Source organism: Hyperoodon ampullatus, assembly GCF_949752795.1.
Source record: "Hyperoodon ampullatus genome assembly, chromosome: 3".
Taxonomy (NCBI): Eukaryota; Metazoa; Chordata; class Mammalia; order Artiodactyla; family Ziphiidae; genus Hyperoodon; species Hyperoodon ampullatus.
The window spans coordinates 92,826,092-92,845,850 of NC_136916.1; the positions used below are offsets into that span (position 1 = coordinate 92,826,092).

The 19,759-nt window shown below is 36.9% G+C and overlaps 1 protein-coding gene across 6 annotated transcripts in view; it reads right to left on the minus strand.

The window, feature by feature from the left end:
- GOLM2 (golgi membrane protein 2) overlaps positions 1-19,759 on the minus strand; it is a gene marked incomplete at both ends in the record, with an annotated part of 102,000 nt that overhangs the window by 54,200 nt on the left and 28,041 nt on the right. For all 6 annotated transcript variants that reach the window (XM_079698765.1, XM_079698764.1, XM_079698763.1 and 3 more), the window contains 3 exons: positions 1,397-1,487; positions 3,204-3,306; positions 9,034-9,088. In XM_079698765.1, coding sequence (XP_079554891.1) covers positions 1,397-1,487; positions 3,204-3,306; positions 9,034-9,088 — 249 coding nt within the window. The remainder of the gene's footprint in view (positions 1-1,396; positions 1,488-3,203; positions 3,307-9,033; positions 9,089-19,759) is intronic.

The following is a 19,759-nucleotide window of genomic DNA, read 5'->3' on the forward strand; positions in this document are numbered from 1 at the left end:
CCCCAGAGTAATTTCCAAGACAGGAATGTACTTAGTTAAAAAATAATAATAATCCCTCAATACAACTTATGCTTGTTTCATATAGCTTACAATGGATTTGTTCCTACGAAAAACAACTCAAATTTCACAGAATCAACTAGTTATAGTAGTTGAAGAAGAGAGAATGAGGATGAGGAGTAGAATTAGGCAGCTAGTATGTCACCCTACAAAGGAGAAATTCCCTTAAGCATCTCCATTCCTCCCCACCTTGCTCCATTTAGGGCAGGATAAGTGCAAAGAAGAACTGGAGTAGATATTAGCTAATTAATAATGTAAAAATAGCCTAATATAGAAGAGCAGAAAGGGAGAACTACACTTGGCAGGAAAAAGGATAAAGCTTATATACGTGCTTCTTGGGAGAAGAGAAGAGAGCAAATTCATCCCATTATTTATATACTGGGCGCTTGTAATAACACAATTGCAACAGCAAGCCTCTTGTCCCCTTCCTTCCATGTTCTACTATGCTCCTCTAACCATCCAGTGTCTCAATAATACCTTCTGGCTGCCCTCAATGCCACCTAGGTAGCTCACTCAGGCCTGCCATCTTCCAGCAATCTATCCCCATGTCTCTTCAAGGAAGACTGCAGATAGGCAGCAGCCATTCCACTTTATAGATTAAAAAAAATGATGCCCTCAGTATCATGCTGCAAAATAGTGAAAGAGCAAAGAATGAAAACCTGGTTTCCTTAGCTTCTAGTCCTTTAGACGAGATGCTGCCAAAGACCAAGAAAAATACTTTTCACTATTCAATCTCTCTTAACTCTAAATCACAAGATTTTATACAAACCACAGCTAGTCAGATTAGATTACAGTGTATAAAAAATGAATGTCCTAATGACTAGTAAACTTCAGACAAATTCCCTCCATTTCTAGCAGGACTTTCATAATATATATCAACTGGAATTGTATGAACTAAAAGAATTTGCCACCCCCCAAATATGAATCAAAATAGTGGCTAGTGTTCCATTTCTGTGTTTCAAGAAAGAAATTCAGAATAACAGACTGATAATTAAGGAAAATTTTTCTCAATTTTTTTCTATTTCTCAAAAGCATAAAATAGGAAATAATTGATTTTCCAGTAAAATGATCATCCACTTTACAACCTGAGAAATAAATAGCAAAAATTATTTTTAAAAGTCAGGTAAAAGATATTTAGCTCAAAATTAGTTTTAAGAGTTGAGGTTATACTTTTGTAAATGTCTAATTTACTCAGCAGTAAAGCCACTGCAAGTCACTTTTAGAATTAGGCAGGCTAAAATACTTAAAAATATAATGTTTTATAACAAAAATACAAATTTTAACTTCTAAATTTTAAGATTTATAACAAGAACATATTTTAAGTATTTTTAAAATTTACCTTTTGTTCCTGCAAAAACTGGTCTGCCAACTTTTTAATATTTTCTTCATGCTGTGCTCTTAATTCCTTGATCTGTTGTCCACACTGAAAACTAAATTACAAGTCATTCTTTTAGACTATTATTTTGGATTGATCCTCAAAGATGTCTAGAAGTTGAAAACATACATTTATAAGGATAAAGCATTCAGTTAGCAGGGGAGTGGGTAGGGAAAGACAACGAGCAGACATAAAAATAGCTCACAGTCAAAATTCTTACAATATTTGAACCTTTAATAGAGGATAAAAATATTGATAAAACTAATTAAAAAACAGAAATTAGAAAGATGAAAATTTATTTTTATAAATTGCATTTATAAAGAAACAACTGTCAAAGTCAACTTCAATCATAGAAGAGAAAAACACTTTAGAAGAGAAAACTGTAAGACCAATATATAGTAATAGATAAGAAAAGCTAGAATTATAAGAGTTGATAAGGAGTGGCAGCAGATGATTCATCAAATAGTTAGTACTTTCAATGCAATAATAAAAGCCTAAACCATAAGAAGAGCAAGAATGGAAGAAACTAATAAAGAAGAGAGAATGCAACCAGCAAGAGAAAATGTAAAGGAACAAAACACATAAAGATTGTGAATTTCCACTGGACAAGTAGTCAAAGAATACAAATAGATCATTCATGCAAAAAGAAACAAAGAATACATACACAGAAAAATGTTATCTTCCACCATTTAAAATGCAAATTAAACTTCTTATATGTATATATAGTACTATCTTATTACTATACTAGCAAAATTAAGTTAGAATTATAAAAGCCAATGTTGGTGGGGCTACAGGGAAACATTTACATTATAAATTAGTATAGTCATTTTACAAAGCAATCTTTCATGTATGTGATAAGAGCAACAAGATCAATAAAACATTCCACCTCAGAAGTTCTATACTTGAGAATATAACCAGTGAAATAATGTAAGAGGGAGAAAATGCTTTTTGCACAAAGATTTTCATAGTTGATAGTCATAACGGTGAGAAAAGGAAAACTCCTACAATGGTCCAGCAGTTGGGAGAGATTAAACAAGCTTTGGTACACTAACATGCTGGAATAATATTTCTTTAATCCTAAAGATATATGTAAAATTACTGAATAGTATTAGATTAAAATACATATATATAAGTAGATGCATATTGATAACCTACAAGAGTAAGAAGTCAGAAATGGATAAACAGTTTAAAATACAGTGAATCTTTCTAATTTTTGGTGTGTAGACCCAAAAATACCTTTAACTGTAAAACTGATTTAATACACAATAAACCCTTTTAAAGAGTAATTCTAGAAAGGCCCCTAAGAGGTTTCCCAACTTCATCACCAACAGTGCAGAGATGTAAGCAAGGGGACTGAAGTGCACAACAGGAGAAGCAGCTGGTGCTTAGTCCCTCAGCTATTCTGGGGACATCTTCCAGTGCCAGCTTTATCTTCTGGACTGACCCTCGAAAAGAACCACAGAATCTTCTTTCAGTCTTTGCCACATCTCATTCAATAAAACTCAGACCTTGAAAGATTTTCTGTCTCACAATGAACTCTACTACGTGGGCAGATTCAACATGACTTGTAAGATATATTTTCATGTTGTTCAACATATCAAAATAAAAGAGAGTGATTTCAAAGAGGCATAGAAAGATAACAGAAAAGGAACTTAAAAGACCTAGTGAAATGAAAGAAGAGAAGAAAAACAGAAGCCAGAAAGGAAGAAATGAAGTGAAAGTTGGACAAATATTCAAGATTCATAAATATTTGTTGCACGTAGCATCTTACCTCTCATATTCTAACCTCTTCACAAGGTAAGTATTGTTCTTCCTATAGTCCTGGAGCTGGTCTTCTTGTCGAAGAAACTCCTGACGAAGCTCAGCGAGTTGCTCTATCCACAGAAGGTAAAAATCAAAGGAATGAAGTTTACTTTACTGCTTCCCATTGAGAAGGTATGGGATTTTCAAAAATTATATACAGGAAGTTAAATTTATATAATTAGTACCACATTTAATTGCCTTTCCTACACATGCATGGGCAATAAAATAAGATAGCCTCAGTGGCTTTCACATAAATCAGAAATATTAAAAAATTATACATCTTTTCACATTATGTAGACAATATGCTAAGTTGTATAAATAGTACAAAAAGAACTACCTATCTCTCTAAACCTTACTGCTTTTGAAAGTAGGGAAAAAATCATATTTTTTAGGTGTATTGGCTATGGGTACAGAATTCAATTAATTCTAAATCATACTTGATTCCCAAATTAGGTACCAATCATTTTAGATCTCATTTCTAGTTCTGCTACTGAGGTTTAGGTCCACATATACCAAAATTCCATTTTCAAAGCTTATAACCTCCAGACAAGAGCTAAAAGTTTTAGCTGTAATGAATAACATGAAATTTCAAAGTGGATAGTAAATTAAAAGCTGGACCAGATCCCCTTTGGGAATCTTTAATCCATCATCACTGGCCCCACATTTTCTAGTCACTCCCTCTTCATCTAACCCTACAAATAAAAGAAATTCAGCCAGAAAAGAGAAATGTCAGTTTCTTGGATAGAGGATTAAAAAATTAGCCAACAGCCTTAGCAGTTAAGCAAAAGTAGTAGTTAAGAAAGTTTTAATTTTTATAAATGGGAACAGAGGTCTATTCTGTATAAGCAATAACTACTTATTAAGACTAAAGTATAATATCTAACCATAATGTACAATATTATAACTATAACAACATCTACTTTTCATAGAGGGCTTACAGAAATAATCTTGTTACTTTAAAGGCATTCAAAAAATGCTTGTGATGTAAGTTTTTAAAAAGCAGATATAAAACAGATGAGAATAAAAATATATCAAAATGCTACCAGTGATTACACTTAGTGGTGGGATTCTGAGCATATTTTTTTCTCTACTTTCTAAATTTTATTGTAGAATCATAACTATGGTGATGACAAAAAGTAAAAATGTTAAAGTCACATGAACGTTTGTTGAAGTATATAAAGTTTAACAATATGCATAATAATAGCTATTGTATAGTATTAATAATCAAATATGAAAAGTAAATGATTTACATAAAGTGCTTATAGGTAGTAAATATGCTTGCCTATTCAAGCCACATTTTTATTATTATTTTTTTAATTTATTTTTAAAAATTTATTTACTTATTTGTTTATTTATTTATGGCTGTGTTGGGTCTTTGTTGCTGCGCGTGGTCTTTCTCTAGTTGTGGCGAGTGGGAGCTACTCTTTGTTGCGGTGCATGGGCTTCTCACTGCGGTGGTGTCTCTTGTTGCGGAGCAGGGGCTCTTGGCACACGAGCTTCAGTAGCTGTGGCATGTGGGCTCAGTAGTTGTGGCACACGGGCCCTAGAGCACAGGCTCAGTAGTTGTGGCGCATGGGCTTAGTTGCTGTGCGGCATGTGGGATCTTCCCAGACCAGGGCTCGAACCCGTGTCCCCTGCATTGGCAGGTGGATTCTTAACCACTGCACCACCAGGGAAGCCCTATTATTTTTATTTTAATTGAGATATAACATTGTGTAAGTTCAAGGTGTACATGTTGATTTGATTCACTCACGTATCGTGAAATGATTACCATCATAGCATTAGCCAACATGTCCACCATCTCACATAATTACCACTTTTTTTGTGGTGAGAACATTTAAGATCTACTGTCCTAGCAACTTTCAAGTATATAATATAGTCTTGTTAACTATAATCACCATGCTGTATATAGATCACCAAAACTTATTCATCTTATAATAGTTTGTACCCTTTGACCAACATCTCATTTTCCCCACACACCTCCCAGGCCCTGGTAACCACCATTCTACTCTCTGTGTCTATGAGTTTAGTCAAGTCATATTTTAAATTTCTCTTCTTACTCTATTAATTCTCCAATATATAAACACGGTTGATTTCTGTAGTTTTTCACATTACTCCCACCCTAGATAAAAGTAACAAATCTGAGGTCAGGTATCCCTGAATAACACATTCAGCTTGTTACCTGATCCCTGGTCCCATCTACTAAGAAATAGAGGGCTAGAGGTAGCAGAACTCTGGCCTCAGCTATGGATGTGGAGTCTACAGAAACAATGAGATCCCAGCAGGCGGCAGTGACAAAAAGCCTTGTAGTTTACAGACAGTGTTAGCCAGTTCCTTGAAACTGTACTCAAGAAGGAAATATTTTAGAACTGAAAGTTACTGCAATTAAAAAAAAAAAAAAGAAAAAATCAAATCAGCACTACCTAGTAGCTACTAGGGAATGGACCTCAACTGGTGGTCAGGACTCATTCAGGCTTCTTTTTCCTACACAGTAAACTAACTGAAGCAGCTAAGTTTACCTTCAGAATGAACCTGAGGCTTAGTATGATTTTAAGATTTGGGATGGCTTCTCTGCCTCCCTACAAAGTTTCTCACTAACAATATTTGAAATACCTTTATCAGGAAATAAAGTTTTCATTTTTTTTAAAGTTTTCATTTCTAAATGGAGATAAAAGGCTTAAAATTCAATTGACAGAAAAATAAAACATCAGTATGAGTGAGTTCCAGTCCATGTAAAATATCAGATTCTAACCTATTTGAACACAGGGAAAGGATTATAAAGCATGCAGCAGATTGATGCTTTGAGTGCGCCAAAATAAAGACTTGAAAGGGGACAAGTAGAATTCTCTGGTGGTATAGTGGTTAGGATTCGGTGCTTTCACTGCAGTGGCCAGGGTTCAATCCCTGGTCGGGAAATTGAGATCCCGCAAGCCGCGTGGCGTGGCCAAAAAAATGGGGGCGAGGGGAGTAAACAGATCAGAAAGTAAAACTAAAGACAAAATTTTCCTATATCACAATTTTACTTTCAACTGATTGCCATGTGTTTTCTTCATTTTAAACCCAAAGATACTCTGTGTCTAGTGTGGCTGCTCTAGGTCACCACAGCAGGGTGCTCAGAGTAACTTTTTTTTTTTTTTTTTTTTTTTAAATTTTGGCTGCGTTGGGTCTTCGTTGCTGCACGCAGGCTTTCTCTAGTTGCCTCAAGGGGGGCTCCTCTTCGTTGCAGTGCACAGGCTTGTCATTGTGGTAGCTTCTCTTGTTGCGGAGCACGGGCTCTAGGCTTGCAGGCTTCAGTAGTTGTGGCAAGTGGGCTCAGTAGTTGTGGCTCACGGGCTCTAGAGCACAGGCTCAGTAGTTGTGGTGCACGGGCTTAGTTGCTCTGCAGCATGTGGGATCTTCCTGGACCAGGGATCAAACCTGTGTCCCCTGAATTGGCAGGGGGACTCTTAACCACTGCAACACCAGGAAAATCCCCAGAGTAACTTAATATGAGATCAGGTCCAAGGTCGATTGTGCAGGGTAGTCTAGCTCTGACAGTAATATCAGGGTATGCTATAGAAAGATATGGCCATAATCTCTCAATTTAACTTCTAGGATGATCTTTTAAAGCCCCCCCCAAAAAAATTTACTTCTGGAAATTTTTTATTGCAAATTTTCTTTCAGTAATAGGAATAAAAATAAGGTAAGCTATTCAAAATAAATCAATGTATAGTAGAATGTTAATTTAGTTTCTCAGGCATTAAAAACCAACCTTAATCCTTCTGTTTCCAAGAAAATATTAAAAGATTTTTTTAAGGATCTTGATGTGTATTAATTCCATTATATCCGACATTAATGTCAATGAAAATAGTCAAATACGGATTTTACTGTCAACTTGTCAAGAAGTTTGTTTCAGCAGAAAGAGTTCCCAGGGTGCAAAAGTCACATTAATGAAATTCAATCTCAAGCATCCAAGCTTCAGTAACTGCACTAAAACCAAAAGTTGCATGGTATGAGTTCAAATCAAAGCTTTTTTCTCTGCTAAAGATTATCATCAAAATTTCAAAACATCTCAAGATCTACTTCAACACATACAGCAAAATAAAGATTTTTACTCAGTAACATAGGCTGTCATTTTCTCTGACATGTACTAGCAAAAGCCATAGGACTTCTTATTCAACTTATCTATTACTATTTAATAAGAAATATACTTTGATGACAAGCAAAATCATTTGTAAAAATTGCAAGCTGGAAGCAGCACTGACAGTGTGCCATCTTGTGTGTCATCCTGTGCACTCCTGTGAGTCAAAAAGAGTAGAATATGGACACAAATGCAACAACAATAAATGTGGCTAACCAGAAAGTAAATTTTTAACAGAAAATCAAAGCTGTTCTAAATCATAGATAGTAAAAAATTAATAATTCCTATGTCTGGGTTATAACACACAAATGATACTTCCTAATGGATTTGCTAGGTGAGAAGCAAAACTTACATAAATTACAAAGTCAACTTAGGTTGACTTCTTCAAGAGGATGTTTGAAAATATATTACCTGGGATTTCCCTGGTAGTGCAGTGGTTAAGAACCTGCCTGCCAATGCAGGGGGCACAGGTTCAAGCCTTGGTCCGGGAAGATCCCACATGCCGCGGAGCAACTAAGCCCGTGCGCCACAACTACTAAGCCTGCGCTCTAGAGCCCGCAAGCCACAACTACTGATCCCATGCGCCCCAACTACTGAAGCCCGTGAACTCTAGGGCCCGCATGCTGTAACTACTGAGCCCGTGTGCTGTAACTACTGAAGTCCGCGTGCCTAGAGTCCGTGCTCCACAACAAGAGAAGCCACCGCAATGAGAAGCCCACACACTGCAATGAAGAGTAGCCCCCGCTCATGGCAACTAGAGAAAGCCCGCATGCAGCAACAAAGACCCAACGCAGCAAATAAATAAATAAATAAATAAAAATTTGAAAAATATATGTATATATTACCTAATTCTATCTAAATAGGTTCAAAATGGTTATAAAGATATATTTATGAAATTAGAGAGCAAGTATTACCCACATATATAAACTCAGAGTCACTGCATGCAAAGTTTTAAAATACATAGTGTTGTAATCAAAGGGTATGAGGGAGAAGCGGGATAGTCCTCAGACCCCAAACTCCAGAGGCCAGTGATAGTGTGCAGTAATGTAAGCAGACGATAGAGCTTGTTCTCTTTACCTATTATTTTTCATAAGAGCTTTAGTCATCTCCTATCACTTCATCTAAGTGAAAAAAAATCTGTCTTCTTTCTTTCTTTCTTTCTTTCTATCTATCTACCTACCTACCTACCTACCTATCTATCAAATCTGTCTCCAGGTTTCTTCCCAGTTTTTGTTGCAGGTTTCTTTGATCCTGGGGTATCTAAAACATTAAGTTTGGAGGATCTGTCCAAAGCATCCCTAGATCTGAATGGATTATTTTAGCAGATTGGACACAGTACAGAGGAATCACCCCTAACCTTTTCCCTAGAAATCTGACAGTCTCCGAAGCTACACCTCAATTTTCTTTGAGGATTCTTCTGACATTTCATTGCATGAACTCTGTCTACAGCACAAGATTAAAATGCAGACCTCAAATATTAACTTGCACTTATTATATATAAAGCAACATTAAAAATTTTTCATTATATCTTAAGACAAAAGGATAAATGTTTTGCCATCAGAGGAGCTTTGTTCAAAAATTCTATTTCATTTAGCTGCTTAACTTGAGGATTTCTTAATTCTTCAGGATTTTAGACATTTAGTGACCTTTATCTTTAATCTGTAATTAAGTTTCTTACCCTTTAAATGATGTATGTCTGCCATCTGATATGATATGTTGTTCTGCAGTTTAACCTGAAAAAAAATCATTTTCATTTTACTAAAGAATATGTAGTTTTGCTCATATTTACTTTTTTCCCTCATATTCACTTTGAGCTTGATCATAAGCACAAAAGAAAAATCCTTAAGTTATGCATACCACACCACTTTCCAAAAAGAATTAGAAGTAAGTTCTGATTTTGTAATACTCATTTTAAATTTGCACAAGAACATTCATTTCACTTAATATATAGTAAAACAATTTTCAAAAGTTTTTAAGTTTGAGTTGAATATTGCTTAATAGTATGTTTTTTCGAAATCTTACCAGAAGATTTTCAACTCTATATTAAGAAAAGAATTGTCTGAATCAATTAAAGTCAAGTCAAAAATAATTATTGTTTATCAAGCTCCCACAGGATGACAGATACTACACAGGACTCATTGCTGTAGTCACTGTCCTCTAGGAGCCAGTACACAAGAGCACCAGGAACTTAAAAGTGTACCAAAATATGACTCAGTTTAAGGCTTACCACTTAATTTAAAAATTAGACAAGGCCTTGGATAGCCAGGATATCAAAGAACTACTGTGTCTCAGTTCTTGCTTAAACAGGTTTCACCTAATTGTAAAATGCAACTAAAATACTATAAACAGGTTATCCTGTCAACCTCAAGAGTAACATTATTTTGAAAGGTGCAGACTGATTCATACTGATCAAAAGCAGCACCATGAGTGGCAAAATGATTATGCTAAATACCACTTCAATCTCTAAAGAAAAAAACTTTAACTTTTCATCTTAAAATAATTATAGGTTCATAGGAAATTGCAAAGATAGCACAGATAAATCCCATATACCCTTCACACAATTTCCCCCAATGGGTACATCTTATACAACTATATGACATCAAAATAAGGAAACTGACATTGGTACAATGTGTATGTATATAGTTCTATGCCATTTTATCATATGTATAGATTCATGTAAACACCATCAAAATCAAGATACAGACCTATTCCATCGTCACAAATATCTCCCTCATGCTATCCTTTAGAGTCAAACCTATCCTCCTTCCCCACTATACCTGATCCCTGGTAACCACTAATTTGTTCTCCACTCTGTAATTTTGTCATTTCAAGAATGTTATATAAATGGAATCATATAGTATGTGACCTTTTGAGATTTTTTTCAATCAGCCTAATGCATAGTTGTATATATCAATAGTTCATTCCTTTTTATTGCTGAGTAGTATTCCGATATGAATGTACAATAGTTTGTTTAAGCATTCAACTACTTTAGAACATATTGGTGGTTTCTAGTTTTTGGCTATCACAAATACAGCAGCTATGAAAAATTGTGTACAGATTTTTACATGACTATTAGTTTTTATTTCTCTGGAATAAATGCCCAGGAGTGAGACTGCTGGGTTGTATGGTAAGTCTATGTTTAGTTTTGAAAGAAACTGTCATGTTATTTTCCACAGTGTCCATGACATTTTCAAATACGTTTTAAGAACTTATTGTGCCAAGGTACTGGATGGGAGAGTATAAAACAATTAGAAAACATGAGAGCAGTCTCAAAGAATCAGTAGGCAAGGTAGCACCTAAACTAGTATAATTACTGTAGGATTTCAGAGATGATTCCTACCTAATATGATCAGGAAAGTTTCTTGGAAGGGGTCTTATCCGAATTACGCATTGAAGGCTAGGTAAAACTCTAAATAAGTAGAAAAAAGCATTTCAGATAGAGGAGGTGGCATAAGAAAAGGTACAGAGGTAAGAAAGCAGGAGACATATATGAAGACCCCACCAAAGTACTGTTTGGCTAAAGCACATGACACAGGGAAAACTATAATAATGAAGAAGGTTGGGAAAAAAAAGACTGGAGGGCCCTTCCACTGATATGAAATGTCCAGACTAGGCAAATCCATAGAGACAAAAAGTAATTAGTGGTTGCCAGGGGCTGAAGGGAGGAGGAATGAAGGGTGACCTCCTAATGGGCGTGGGGTTTCTTTTTGGGGTGATAAAAATGTTCTGGAATTAAATAGGGAGATGGCTGCACAACTTTGTGACTATACTAAAAACCTCTGAATTGCACACTTAAAAAGGGCAAATTTCATGGTCTTTGAATTATATCAACATTTTAATGCAAAAAATAAAAATAAAAATGCTGAGGGTACTATGGGGCACCATATAGGAAACTGGGGATAAAATAATGGATAAACACTAGGCACTCAAGTTTACTATTTAGAAGACACAGTCAAGTAGACAGGCAATTATAGTAAAATAAGTGCTATTATTGGATTCTACAGACATGATGGCAGAACTTAGAAAAAGCATTTAAATCCAGCCTTGGGGGAATGAGAGGAGGTTTCTGGAGATGATGATAACTGAAATAAGTCCAGCAGGAAGAATAGTGGTTAGCCAGGTGGGAGTAGGGAGAGGGTAAGGAAACATGTGTCAAAACTTAGAAGTGAAAAACACTGCACATCAGAGAAACTGCAAGCAGTTCTAAGCAGTTTTAAGCTGGAACAGAGAGTTAGGGGGAAATGACAAGAAATATGTCTAGAAAGATAAGCAAGGTCCACATTACAAAGCGTCTTGCCAAGGAATATGGATACATTCCACTGGCTATGGTCAACTTTTAAAGGACTTCAAACAACGTAATGAAACTCAATTTGCATTTTAAAAAGTCAGTCTGGCTTCAGTATGATGAGTGGACCAGAGAGACAAGACTAGAGAGACCAGGTAAGATAGTAGGAGAATGGGGGACTGTTGTTTTTCAAGTGAGAGAAAATGTTCCTTTAAGCCAGGGGTGGGCGAATTATGCCTGTGAACCAAATCTAGCCTGCTGCCTGCTTTTGTATGGATGGCAAACAAAGGATGGTTTTTACATTTTTAAATGGTTGGAGAGAAAAGCCAAAAGAATATTTCATGAATCATATGAAATTCAAATTTCACTGTCTATAAATAAAGTTTTATGGGAAATAGCCCCACCCATTCATTTCCATATCGGCTATGGCTGCTTTGGAGCTGCAGTGATTGCAAAAAAGATCATATGGACTGTAAAGCCTAAAGTATTTACTATCTGGCCCTTTATAGAAAAAGTTTGCCAATCCCTGGTCCAAACTAACAGAACGAGAACAGAGAGGTAAATATATGTGAGAGATATTAAAGGGGAACAATGAATAGTCTAACTGATTGATTAGATAGAGGAGTAAAAGAAGAAAGATTAAGGATGATGTTTAAATTTCTAGAGTAAGGGGACTAAGGTAAGACTGCAATACTCCATAATAGGGAAACAGAGGAGAAACAGACTTGGGATGGGAGGGAGAAGTGGGGACATGATTCTTTTTCAGATTTGGACCTACTGAATTTGAGGCACTTGTGACACACCCAAGAGATCTTTAGTAGGAAGTTGGACATATGGGTTTAGAGCTTGGGCACAGATGACTTGAGAGTTATTCGCATACGGATGGCGATTAAAGCCATGGGAATGAGATCACTGATGAAAAGCTGCAAGAGGCAGCAGGAAAATCTGACAGCAACAGCTATGTGATCTGCTGACTACTAAGAACTGCTCTCTAATAACTTCTAATTAGCCTATGCCTATTTTCTTTCCCGTTTCTTTTACAGTAGTCCCCCACCCACCCCAATAGGTGGTTTTGCTTTCTGTGGTTTCAGTTACCAGCAGTGTGAAAATTCCAGAAATAAACAATTCTTAAGTTTTAAATTGCGTGCTGTTATGAGTAACGTGATGAAATCTGGGTGACATGCTCTGTCCTTCCTGGGATCCCTAACCATCAACATCACCTGCTCCTAACATCCAACCACTCACAGTGCCATGGCTTGATGATCCAAGATCACCCAAAGCAAGTGATCCTCCTTCTAACCTATCAGCAAAAAAGTCAATAGTAGTTTAATGCTACATCATTCATCTCATTTCATCTCACCACGCAGGCATTTTATCATCTCACACCCTCAAAAGAAGGGTGAGTAAAGTACAAGATACTATATTTTGAGAGAGGGAGAGACCACATTCATGTAACTTTGATTATAGTATATTGTTATAATTGTTCTATTTTATTATTATTAATCTCTTACTGTGCCTTATTTAGAAATTAAACTTTATCATAGGTATGTATGTAAAAAACATAGTATATATAGGGTTTAGGGTTTTTCTTTTTACATTTTTTGCCCCTCCAAAGAACATAGCCATCCTTTATTTTTGTTTTCAACAAGTTTGCATTACTTTGTTTTTTATCCATTTTTATGATGCTCTTCCAGCTTCCTGTATTCTATTTTAAATTTACTTTTGAAATAGCTAGAGAGATGCTATTCTTTTTCTTTTTTTTTATTAATTAATTAATTAATTTTGGCTGTGCCGGGTCTTAGTTGCGGCATGCGAGACCTTTAGTCATGGCATGTGAACTGTTGTGGCACGCACGTGGGATCTAGTTCCCTAACCAGGGATTGAACCCGGGCCCCCTGCATTGGGAGCATGGAGTCTTAGCCACTGGACCACCAGGGAAGTCCCCTATATCCTTATACTCTTAAACATTTTTTAATGGAGGAGGGGTAATTCAATCTACAGACTACAAAAATAGTAAAGGATATTATGAGCAGTACTACTTTATTCTTATCCCTTTAATTTTCTCTTCAATCTTTTAAATTGAGAATGGAGACGCTGATCCCAATGGCTCTTATATATAAAGTCCTCACATTTCAAAAACTGCTCTGGAACAATATATTTTACATGGTATTAAAAAGAAAATCACAGCTTGTCTAAATAAAAGCCTTTCTTAATCCAAATAGAATGAATTTATTTCCCACCTCATTCTTTTGCCATGCAAGGATTTTCCAGTTAGCTTCTCAGACCCACTTTATGGCATATTGTTTCCTTGGCATCTCACGTTCTCTATTATTCCTGTCAGTCTTTCTTCGCACAAAAATCTTATATTCAGTGTTCAGTATTATCAGCAGGTACCAGTTCCCAATTTCTCTTACTTCCTATTAATACTAGTTTCATTGCGCTGGTTATCTCACCTTCCATATGCCTTTGAACAGAGGCACCACAGATTTGCTCATAGATCTTTGGTAGATCATTAATCCCAGAAGTTCTCTTCCTTCTACAATAATTTTATTATGTTGCTCAGTTTTAGAATCTAGATGTCTGCTACTAAATTATCTGTTCATCTTTTTGACACTGCAATATTACAGGCATCTGATATCTCTTCTCTCCACATATACAACCCAATCCCCAAAATCCTTATCTAGCTCCTAAAACAGTTTGACAAAGAATTCCTCTAACTTTCAATCTTATCCTTTTAAGGCAACCTGAATGTGTTTTTACCTACCATGGCACTCCCTTGTATTTTTGCAAAATCTAAGAATGTAAAGCAATGACTTAATTTTGGCTTTAATCTTATGTTTTCTACCATCTTGGAGCTGTTTAAAGACTTCTTCCACTTGGTTTCTGATTTTTAATGTTTCCTTCAATGTCTTCAATCTGTTTTTCTTTACTTTTATGCTTCTCATTAATCATTTCTGCATATAGGTAGGTCTTTTTAGTTCTTTAACTTCTTTGGGTTTAACCCTCTGAGATCCTTCATTTCTTTTAATACTTCCACCACCTCCTCACCTTCAAAAGGAAGATGATCATTCCTCCTTATAGTTTTAATTCCCTTGTGTTCTACCAGGAATTTGCTTATGTTCTAAATTACTCTATCAAAACTTCTGAGCTGTTGAAAAATTAATTTGAGTTCTCACTACTGCATGATTAGAAAAAAGGTATTTCACTTTACCACATATATGCTCTGTTGAACTGGCAATGCTATAAAATACAGATGGTCCTCTGCACCCACCATTTTATATAAGGAACTTGAGCATACATCTCTGCACACGGGCTCCTGGAACCAATCCCTTTGGTACTGAGGTACGACTATACTTTCTTTTCTTTCTAAGTATATTCCAGACAAGTAACAGTATATAAACCCTAAGAAGTATTATTTAATCCTTATTTTATAAATGGATTCTCATTGGCTTCTTAGGTCCTTTCTTGGTTACTTTCAGACTTTTCCCATAATATCCTTATTTACAATATGCAAGAAAGATACCAAATAATCATTTTCTTTTTAAATTTCTTTGGGGATGAGAGATAGATGTGTTTAGACAGACAGACACACACACACACACACATACATTCACAAACACAGCCCCATCTCTTTGCCTAATTTACATCTATGGTCAGATAGACTCCAACCCAGATGCGAATATATCCTCCAAACCCCCGCAATGCTCAAAATGCCTTGCCTGGCTTCAGAGTCTACTGGGGAAAGCTCATATTCAGTCTTTTCAAAAACAAAACATTCTTTTATCACACGCAGCCCTATTTCCAACCAGAATGTGACTTTGTCTCTTTTCTACCCCCAAGGTTTCTCAGAAATAAGAATTCCATGAGAACAGAAACTGTCTCTCGTTCATCCCTGTGTCCAGTGTCTGGCATACTGCCTGACCCCAATAAACACTCAATAAGTGTTTGCTGAATGGCTCCTTAGACTTTTGTGTTCCATATTCTTTGTACTACATGCTCTCCTACCTGAAGGTGTACTTTATCCCTATTTATATAATTCTAATTATCCTTCAATACTTCTGAACCCACTCATTTATTTCCCTTTGTTATCAACTTCACTGCTGTAGTTAGGCTTCACTTTCCCTCTCTCCTTCGGTAATACTTGTTTCTCCAGGATTTGGAGTCCATCTATAATAGGCCGATTATCCATGCTTCCTTTGGCCTTTTCCAGGTTAATCTCTCAAAATGTGTTTATGATCCTTCCTGCAACCTCTTTTTTCCTTCTTCTTCTCAGGCATGTGTTCTTTATCTCTTTTTTTCAGTAAGAATTATCCTCTCCTGATATTTTCCTATAGCACTTCTTAGAGCTCACCCTCAGCTACTTCATTTATTATCCTCTAATCTTTGTTCCTCTAATACCTAAAACTTAATCTTTATATTTCTACCCCCTCTTTCTGAGGCTCTCTTAACGCTTTCCCCATCCCACACGGCTACTGTGAATTAAGTTTGGCAGCTGTTACCAGCTCACTTGCTCTGCTTTTCTTTTCATTCTGGGACCTTGAAAATGGCTCAGCTGTGCACGCTTCACTTTCATTATGACCTGTTCTCAGGCAATCAGCACAACTATGACCACTGATCCCAAAGATTATATACAATTGGCTTTTTAGAGATGTCATATCTGGCTCCTTTTTCTCCACACTAGAAACATTTTTCCTGATTATATATCATACTCAAATGATTTCTGGAAACAAAACTATTTTCTGTAATATAACTGCCAAACCTGGCTGATGCTCAGAATCACCCGGGGAGCTTTAAGAAATATATATCCTTGCCTCCCCAACCCCACTCCAGTCCGATTCAGCAGTCTGGGGATGAGTCCAGGAATCTTTTTTTCTAAAAAGCTAAAGTGATTCTGATAAGCAGCCATGTTTAGCAATTACTCCTCTATAGTATGTCTCTGGCTGGCAACTACACCAGCTGGATCAAAGTGGAATATCATTAATAATAACTAAGTATTAAATGCTTATTCTGTGCCAGGCCTTGTGCTAAGTGCTAATCAAATATTATTGCATTTAGTCCCCACAACCACCCTCTTTGGTGGACTCTCCATTTCACAGATGAGGAAACTGTGCTCTATATCATATGCCTACAGTAGATTCTGGATATTCTCCCAAGTAGTCCCAGACCAAAGTCTGTGCTTATGACCCCCATGCATATACTAGATCAGTAGTTAGTAGGTGTCTATAACCTTTTTTTCTTATTCCTCATACATTGCACACATGTAATTCAGTCAACATTCCAAACACACTTGCAACTTCTACTTATCTGTCAAAGAATTAGTCTCTCTTGAAGCAAGTTTTAGTTTAAACTATACCCAGTTACATTTTTGGTTTTTTGTGTTTTTTTTTGCGGTACGCGGGCCTCTCATATCGCGGCCTCTCCCGTTGCGGAGCACAGGCTCCAGACGCGCAGGCTCTGCGGCCATGGTTCACGGGCCCAGCCGCTCCGCAGCATGTGGGATCTTCCCAGACTGGGACACGAACCCGTGTCCCCTGCATCGGCAGGCGGACTCTCAACCACTGAGCCACCAGGGAAGCCCCCCAGTTACATTTTTAAAAAGAATGAGATAAGCAAGGTCTTTGGTCTTAGTTGGCTACAATGAATCACTACAAAGGTTTTTTATTCACTCATTCTTTTTTGTTGTTGTTGTTAAGTCATTTATAACGCATTTACTGAATATGCACGATGTGCTAGGCCTGAGGATACAAAGTATTTGGTTTTGGTCTGTTAAGAAGAGTCACAAAAAATCACTGAAGTTTGTTTACTCATTCATTCTGTCAGCCAGTCATAAGGAAAGCATTAATCGAACACCTACTAAGTGAAAGACAGTGTAGAAGACCTAGAAATATAGCAATATACAAGAAACAGGAGAGAGGTCTGGATAAAGGATACACATTTTGGAGTCATCAGCGTAAGTGAAGTTTTCTGAGTGATTATGATTACTTAGGAAGAGAGTAGAATGAGAAGAGGATCTCAAATAGAAAACTATGAACTATAACACTTAATGATGAATAGGAGAGAAGCCAGTAAGGGAGACTAAGAACTGAGAGAAGAAAAACGGGAGAGTCTAGCATGATGGAAGCCAGGAGCACAGTGCTAGGTAAAAAGATGCTGAGAAATTAGGAATAGGGAGAGAAAAATGCAAATGTGGACAAAGACAATTCTCTGTTCAAGAAATGTGATTGGGAAGGGGAAGAAAGACTCAAGTATATTTTAAGTGCTGAGGAGCAAGTATAGATAAAGGGATTGAATATAAGAGGGAGACTGGATTAATAACAGGACGAGGTCTTTGAAAAGGTAGAGAAGATTGGACCCCGAGAACAGGTGGAGAGGCTGGTCCTGGAGAAAGGATGAACCCTTCTTTATTCTAACAAGGAGGAAAGACATATGGGTGGAGATGTAGGTATGCCTGCAGATTTGGTAGCGTAGTAGTTCCTGTTCAATTCTTGGTCAAGCGGGAAACAAGATCACCTATTGAGCTCAAGGAGAAGAGGAGTTTAAAGGCAGGCAGGGTCTGAGGAGGGTAGAAGTTTGAAAGTTGTTGGAATGAGTGTGTTGACTAGATATATGTAATCTGTAAGGTGCTGTTGAAAACCCACTTGGGGTAGCTGATCATAAATTTCTGTAAGTACCAGTCTGGTTATATGAATTTCTCCACCTGCACTTGAAATAGACATGTAAAAGAATAATGGCAAGATACTAAAACAATAGACCATTGAACCTTAGCTGTATAGGGAGGAAAGTAAAGAATGAACAGGGATACTGGAAAGGAAGAAGAAAAGGATCAGCAGTCTAGGTGAAGTTGAAAAACAAGTATAGTTTGTTCGGCAGTTCTAATCCTTTTTTTTTTTTTTAATATATTCTCCCAAGAATATGCATGTTTGAGGTTCACAAACTTTCAGTTTCAAGGATTTGAAATCTTATGTCAGGTTCATGTTACAATGAATTAATAATCAAGGCCTTTGGTAGTCATTAATGTTGGCAAATATTTCTAGCTCTCAGCCCAGGCACTTTGTAGGATTGCTCCTCTCCATTCTTCTGAAATTGGGTTAAGGGAGGGGCAATGAAATGTGAGCAAAATGACAGGAATTGCTTCCAGGCATAAGCAATTATAGTGAGTACAGTTCACTATTTTCTCATTCTACCAAAGCCACCAATGTTTTAGATGGTGGCTGCTCAGTCCTCTAGGGTCGTAAAAAGACAAAGACACAGAGCAATGCCTCCAGTAGACCCACAAAGGGCATGATGAATGAGTGATCAATTTTAAGCCACATAAGAGGATGCAGATGGAGGACTATGAAAGGGAAGGAGAGAATGAGAGATAGGTAGGGAAATCAAGGCAGATTTGGAAGGGAAAGCAAGGCAGACCTGGAAAGTATGAGAGCAAGAGTCTCCTCCCCACCTGCCATATCCAGCCCATAAGACATTTCCATTTGCACATCCACTAATCCCTGAAACTTGAAATGTAAAAAAATCAAGAGTTTCTCCACAAATTAGCACCCTTGTCAACTTTCCCATTACTTTCAGTGGCATCATCATCCTTTTGGTTCTCCTGCCTCTTACCTCTTCTCATCCTATTCACCAGTCCATTAGTGCCTACAACTACATGCCTTCATATGCTGCACAGGCTATCACCAAGTCCGGGGAATTCCCTGGTGGTCCAGTGGTTAAGACTTGGCACTTTCGCTGCCATGGGCCCGGGTTGGGGAACTAAGATCCCACAAGCCTGTGTGGCATGGCCAAAATAAAGAAATAAATAAAATAAATAAAAGCTATCACCAAGCCCTGGCAATTCTTCGGCAGTTTCTCTCAGATCTGACCCTTAACTTATTCTGTGTCCATGGCAACCACCTAAATGGACTATTCTCATCTAGCTGCACTAGAATATAAGCTCCATAAGAGCAGAGAACTTACTTGTTTGGTAACCCCTGTATCCCCTGGAATACTGCAGGTACTCAACATTATTACTGAATAAATAAATGAAGATATCTAATCTTTCAATTGCCTTTTCCCACTTTTATTTATTTCCTAACCATAGTGAGAAACATCTTTGGAAAAACTTTGTTTTCCATCATCTTTC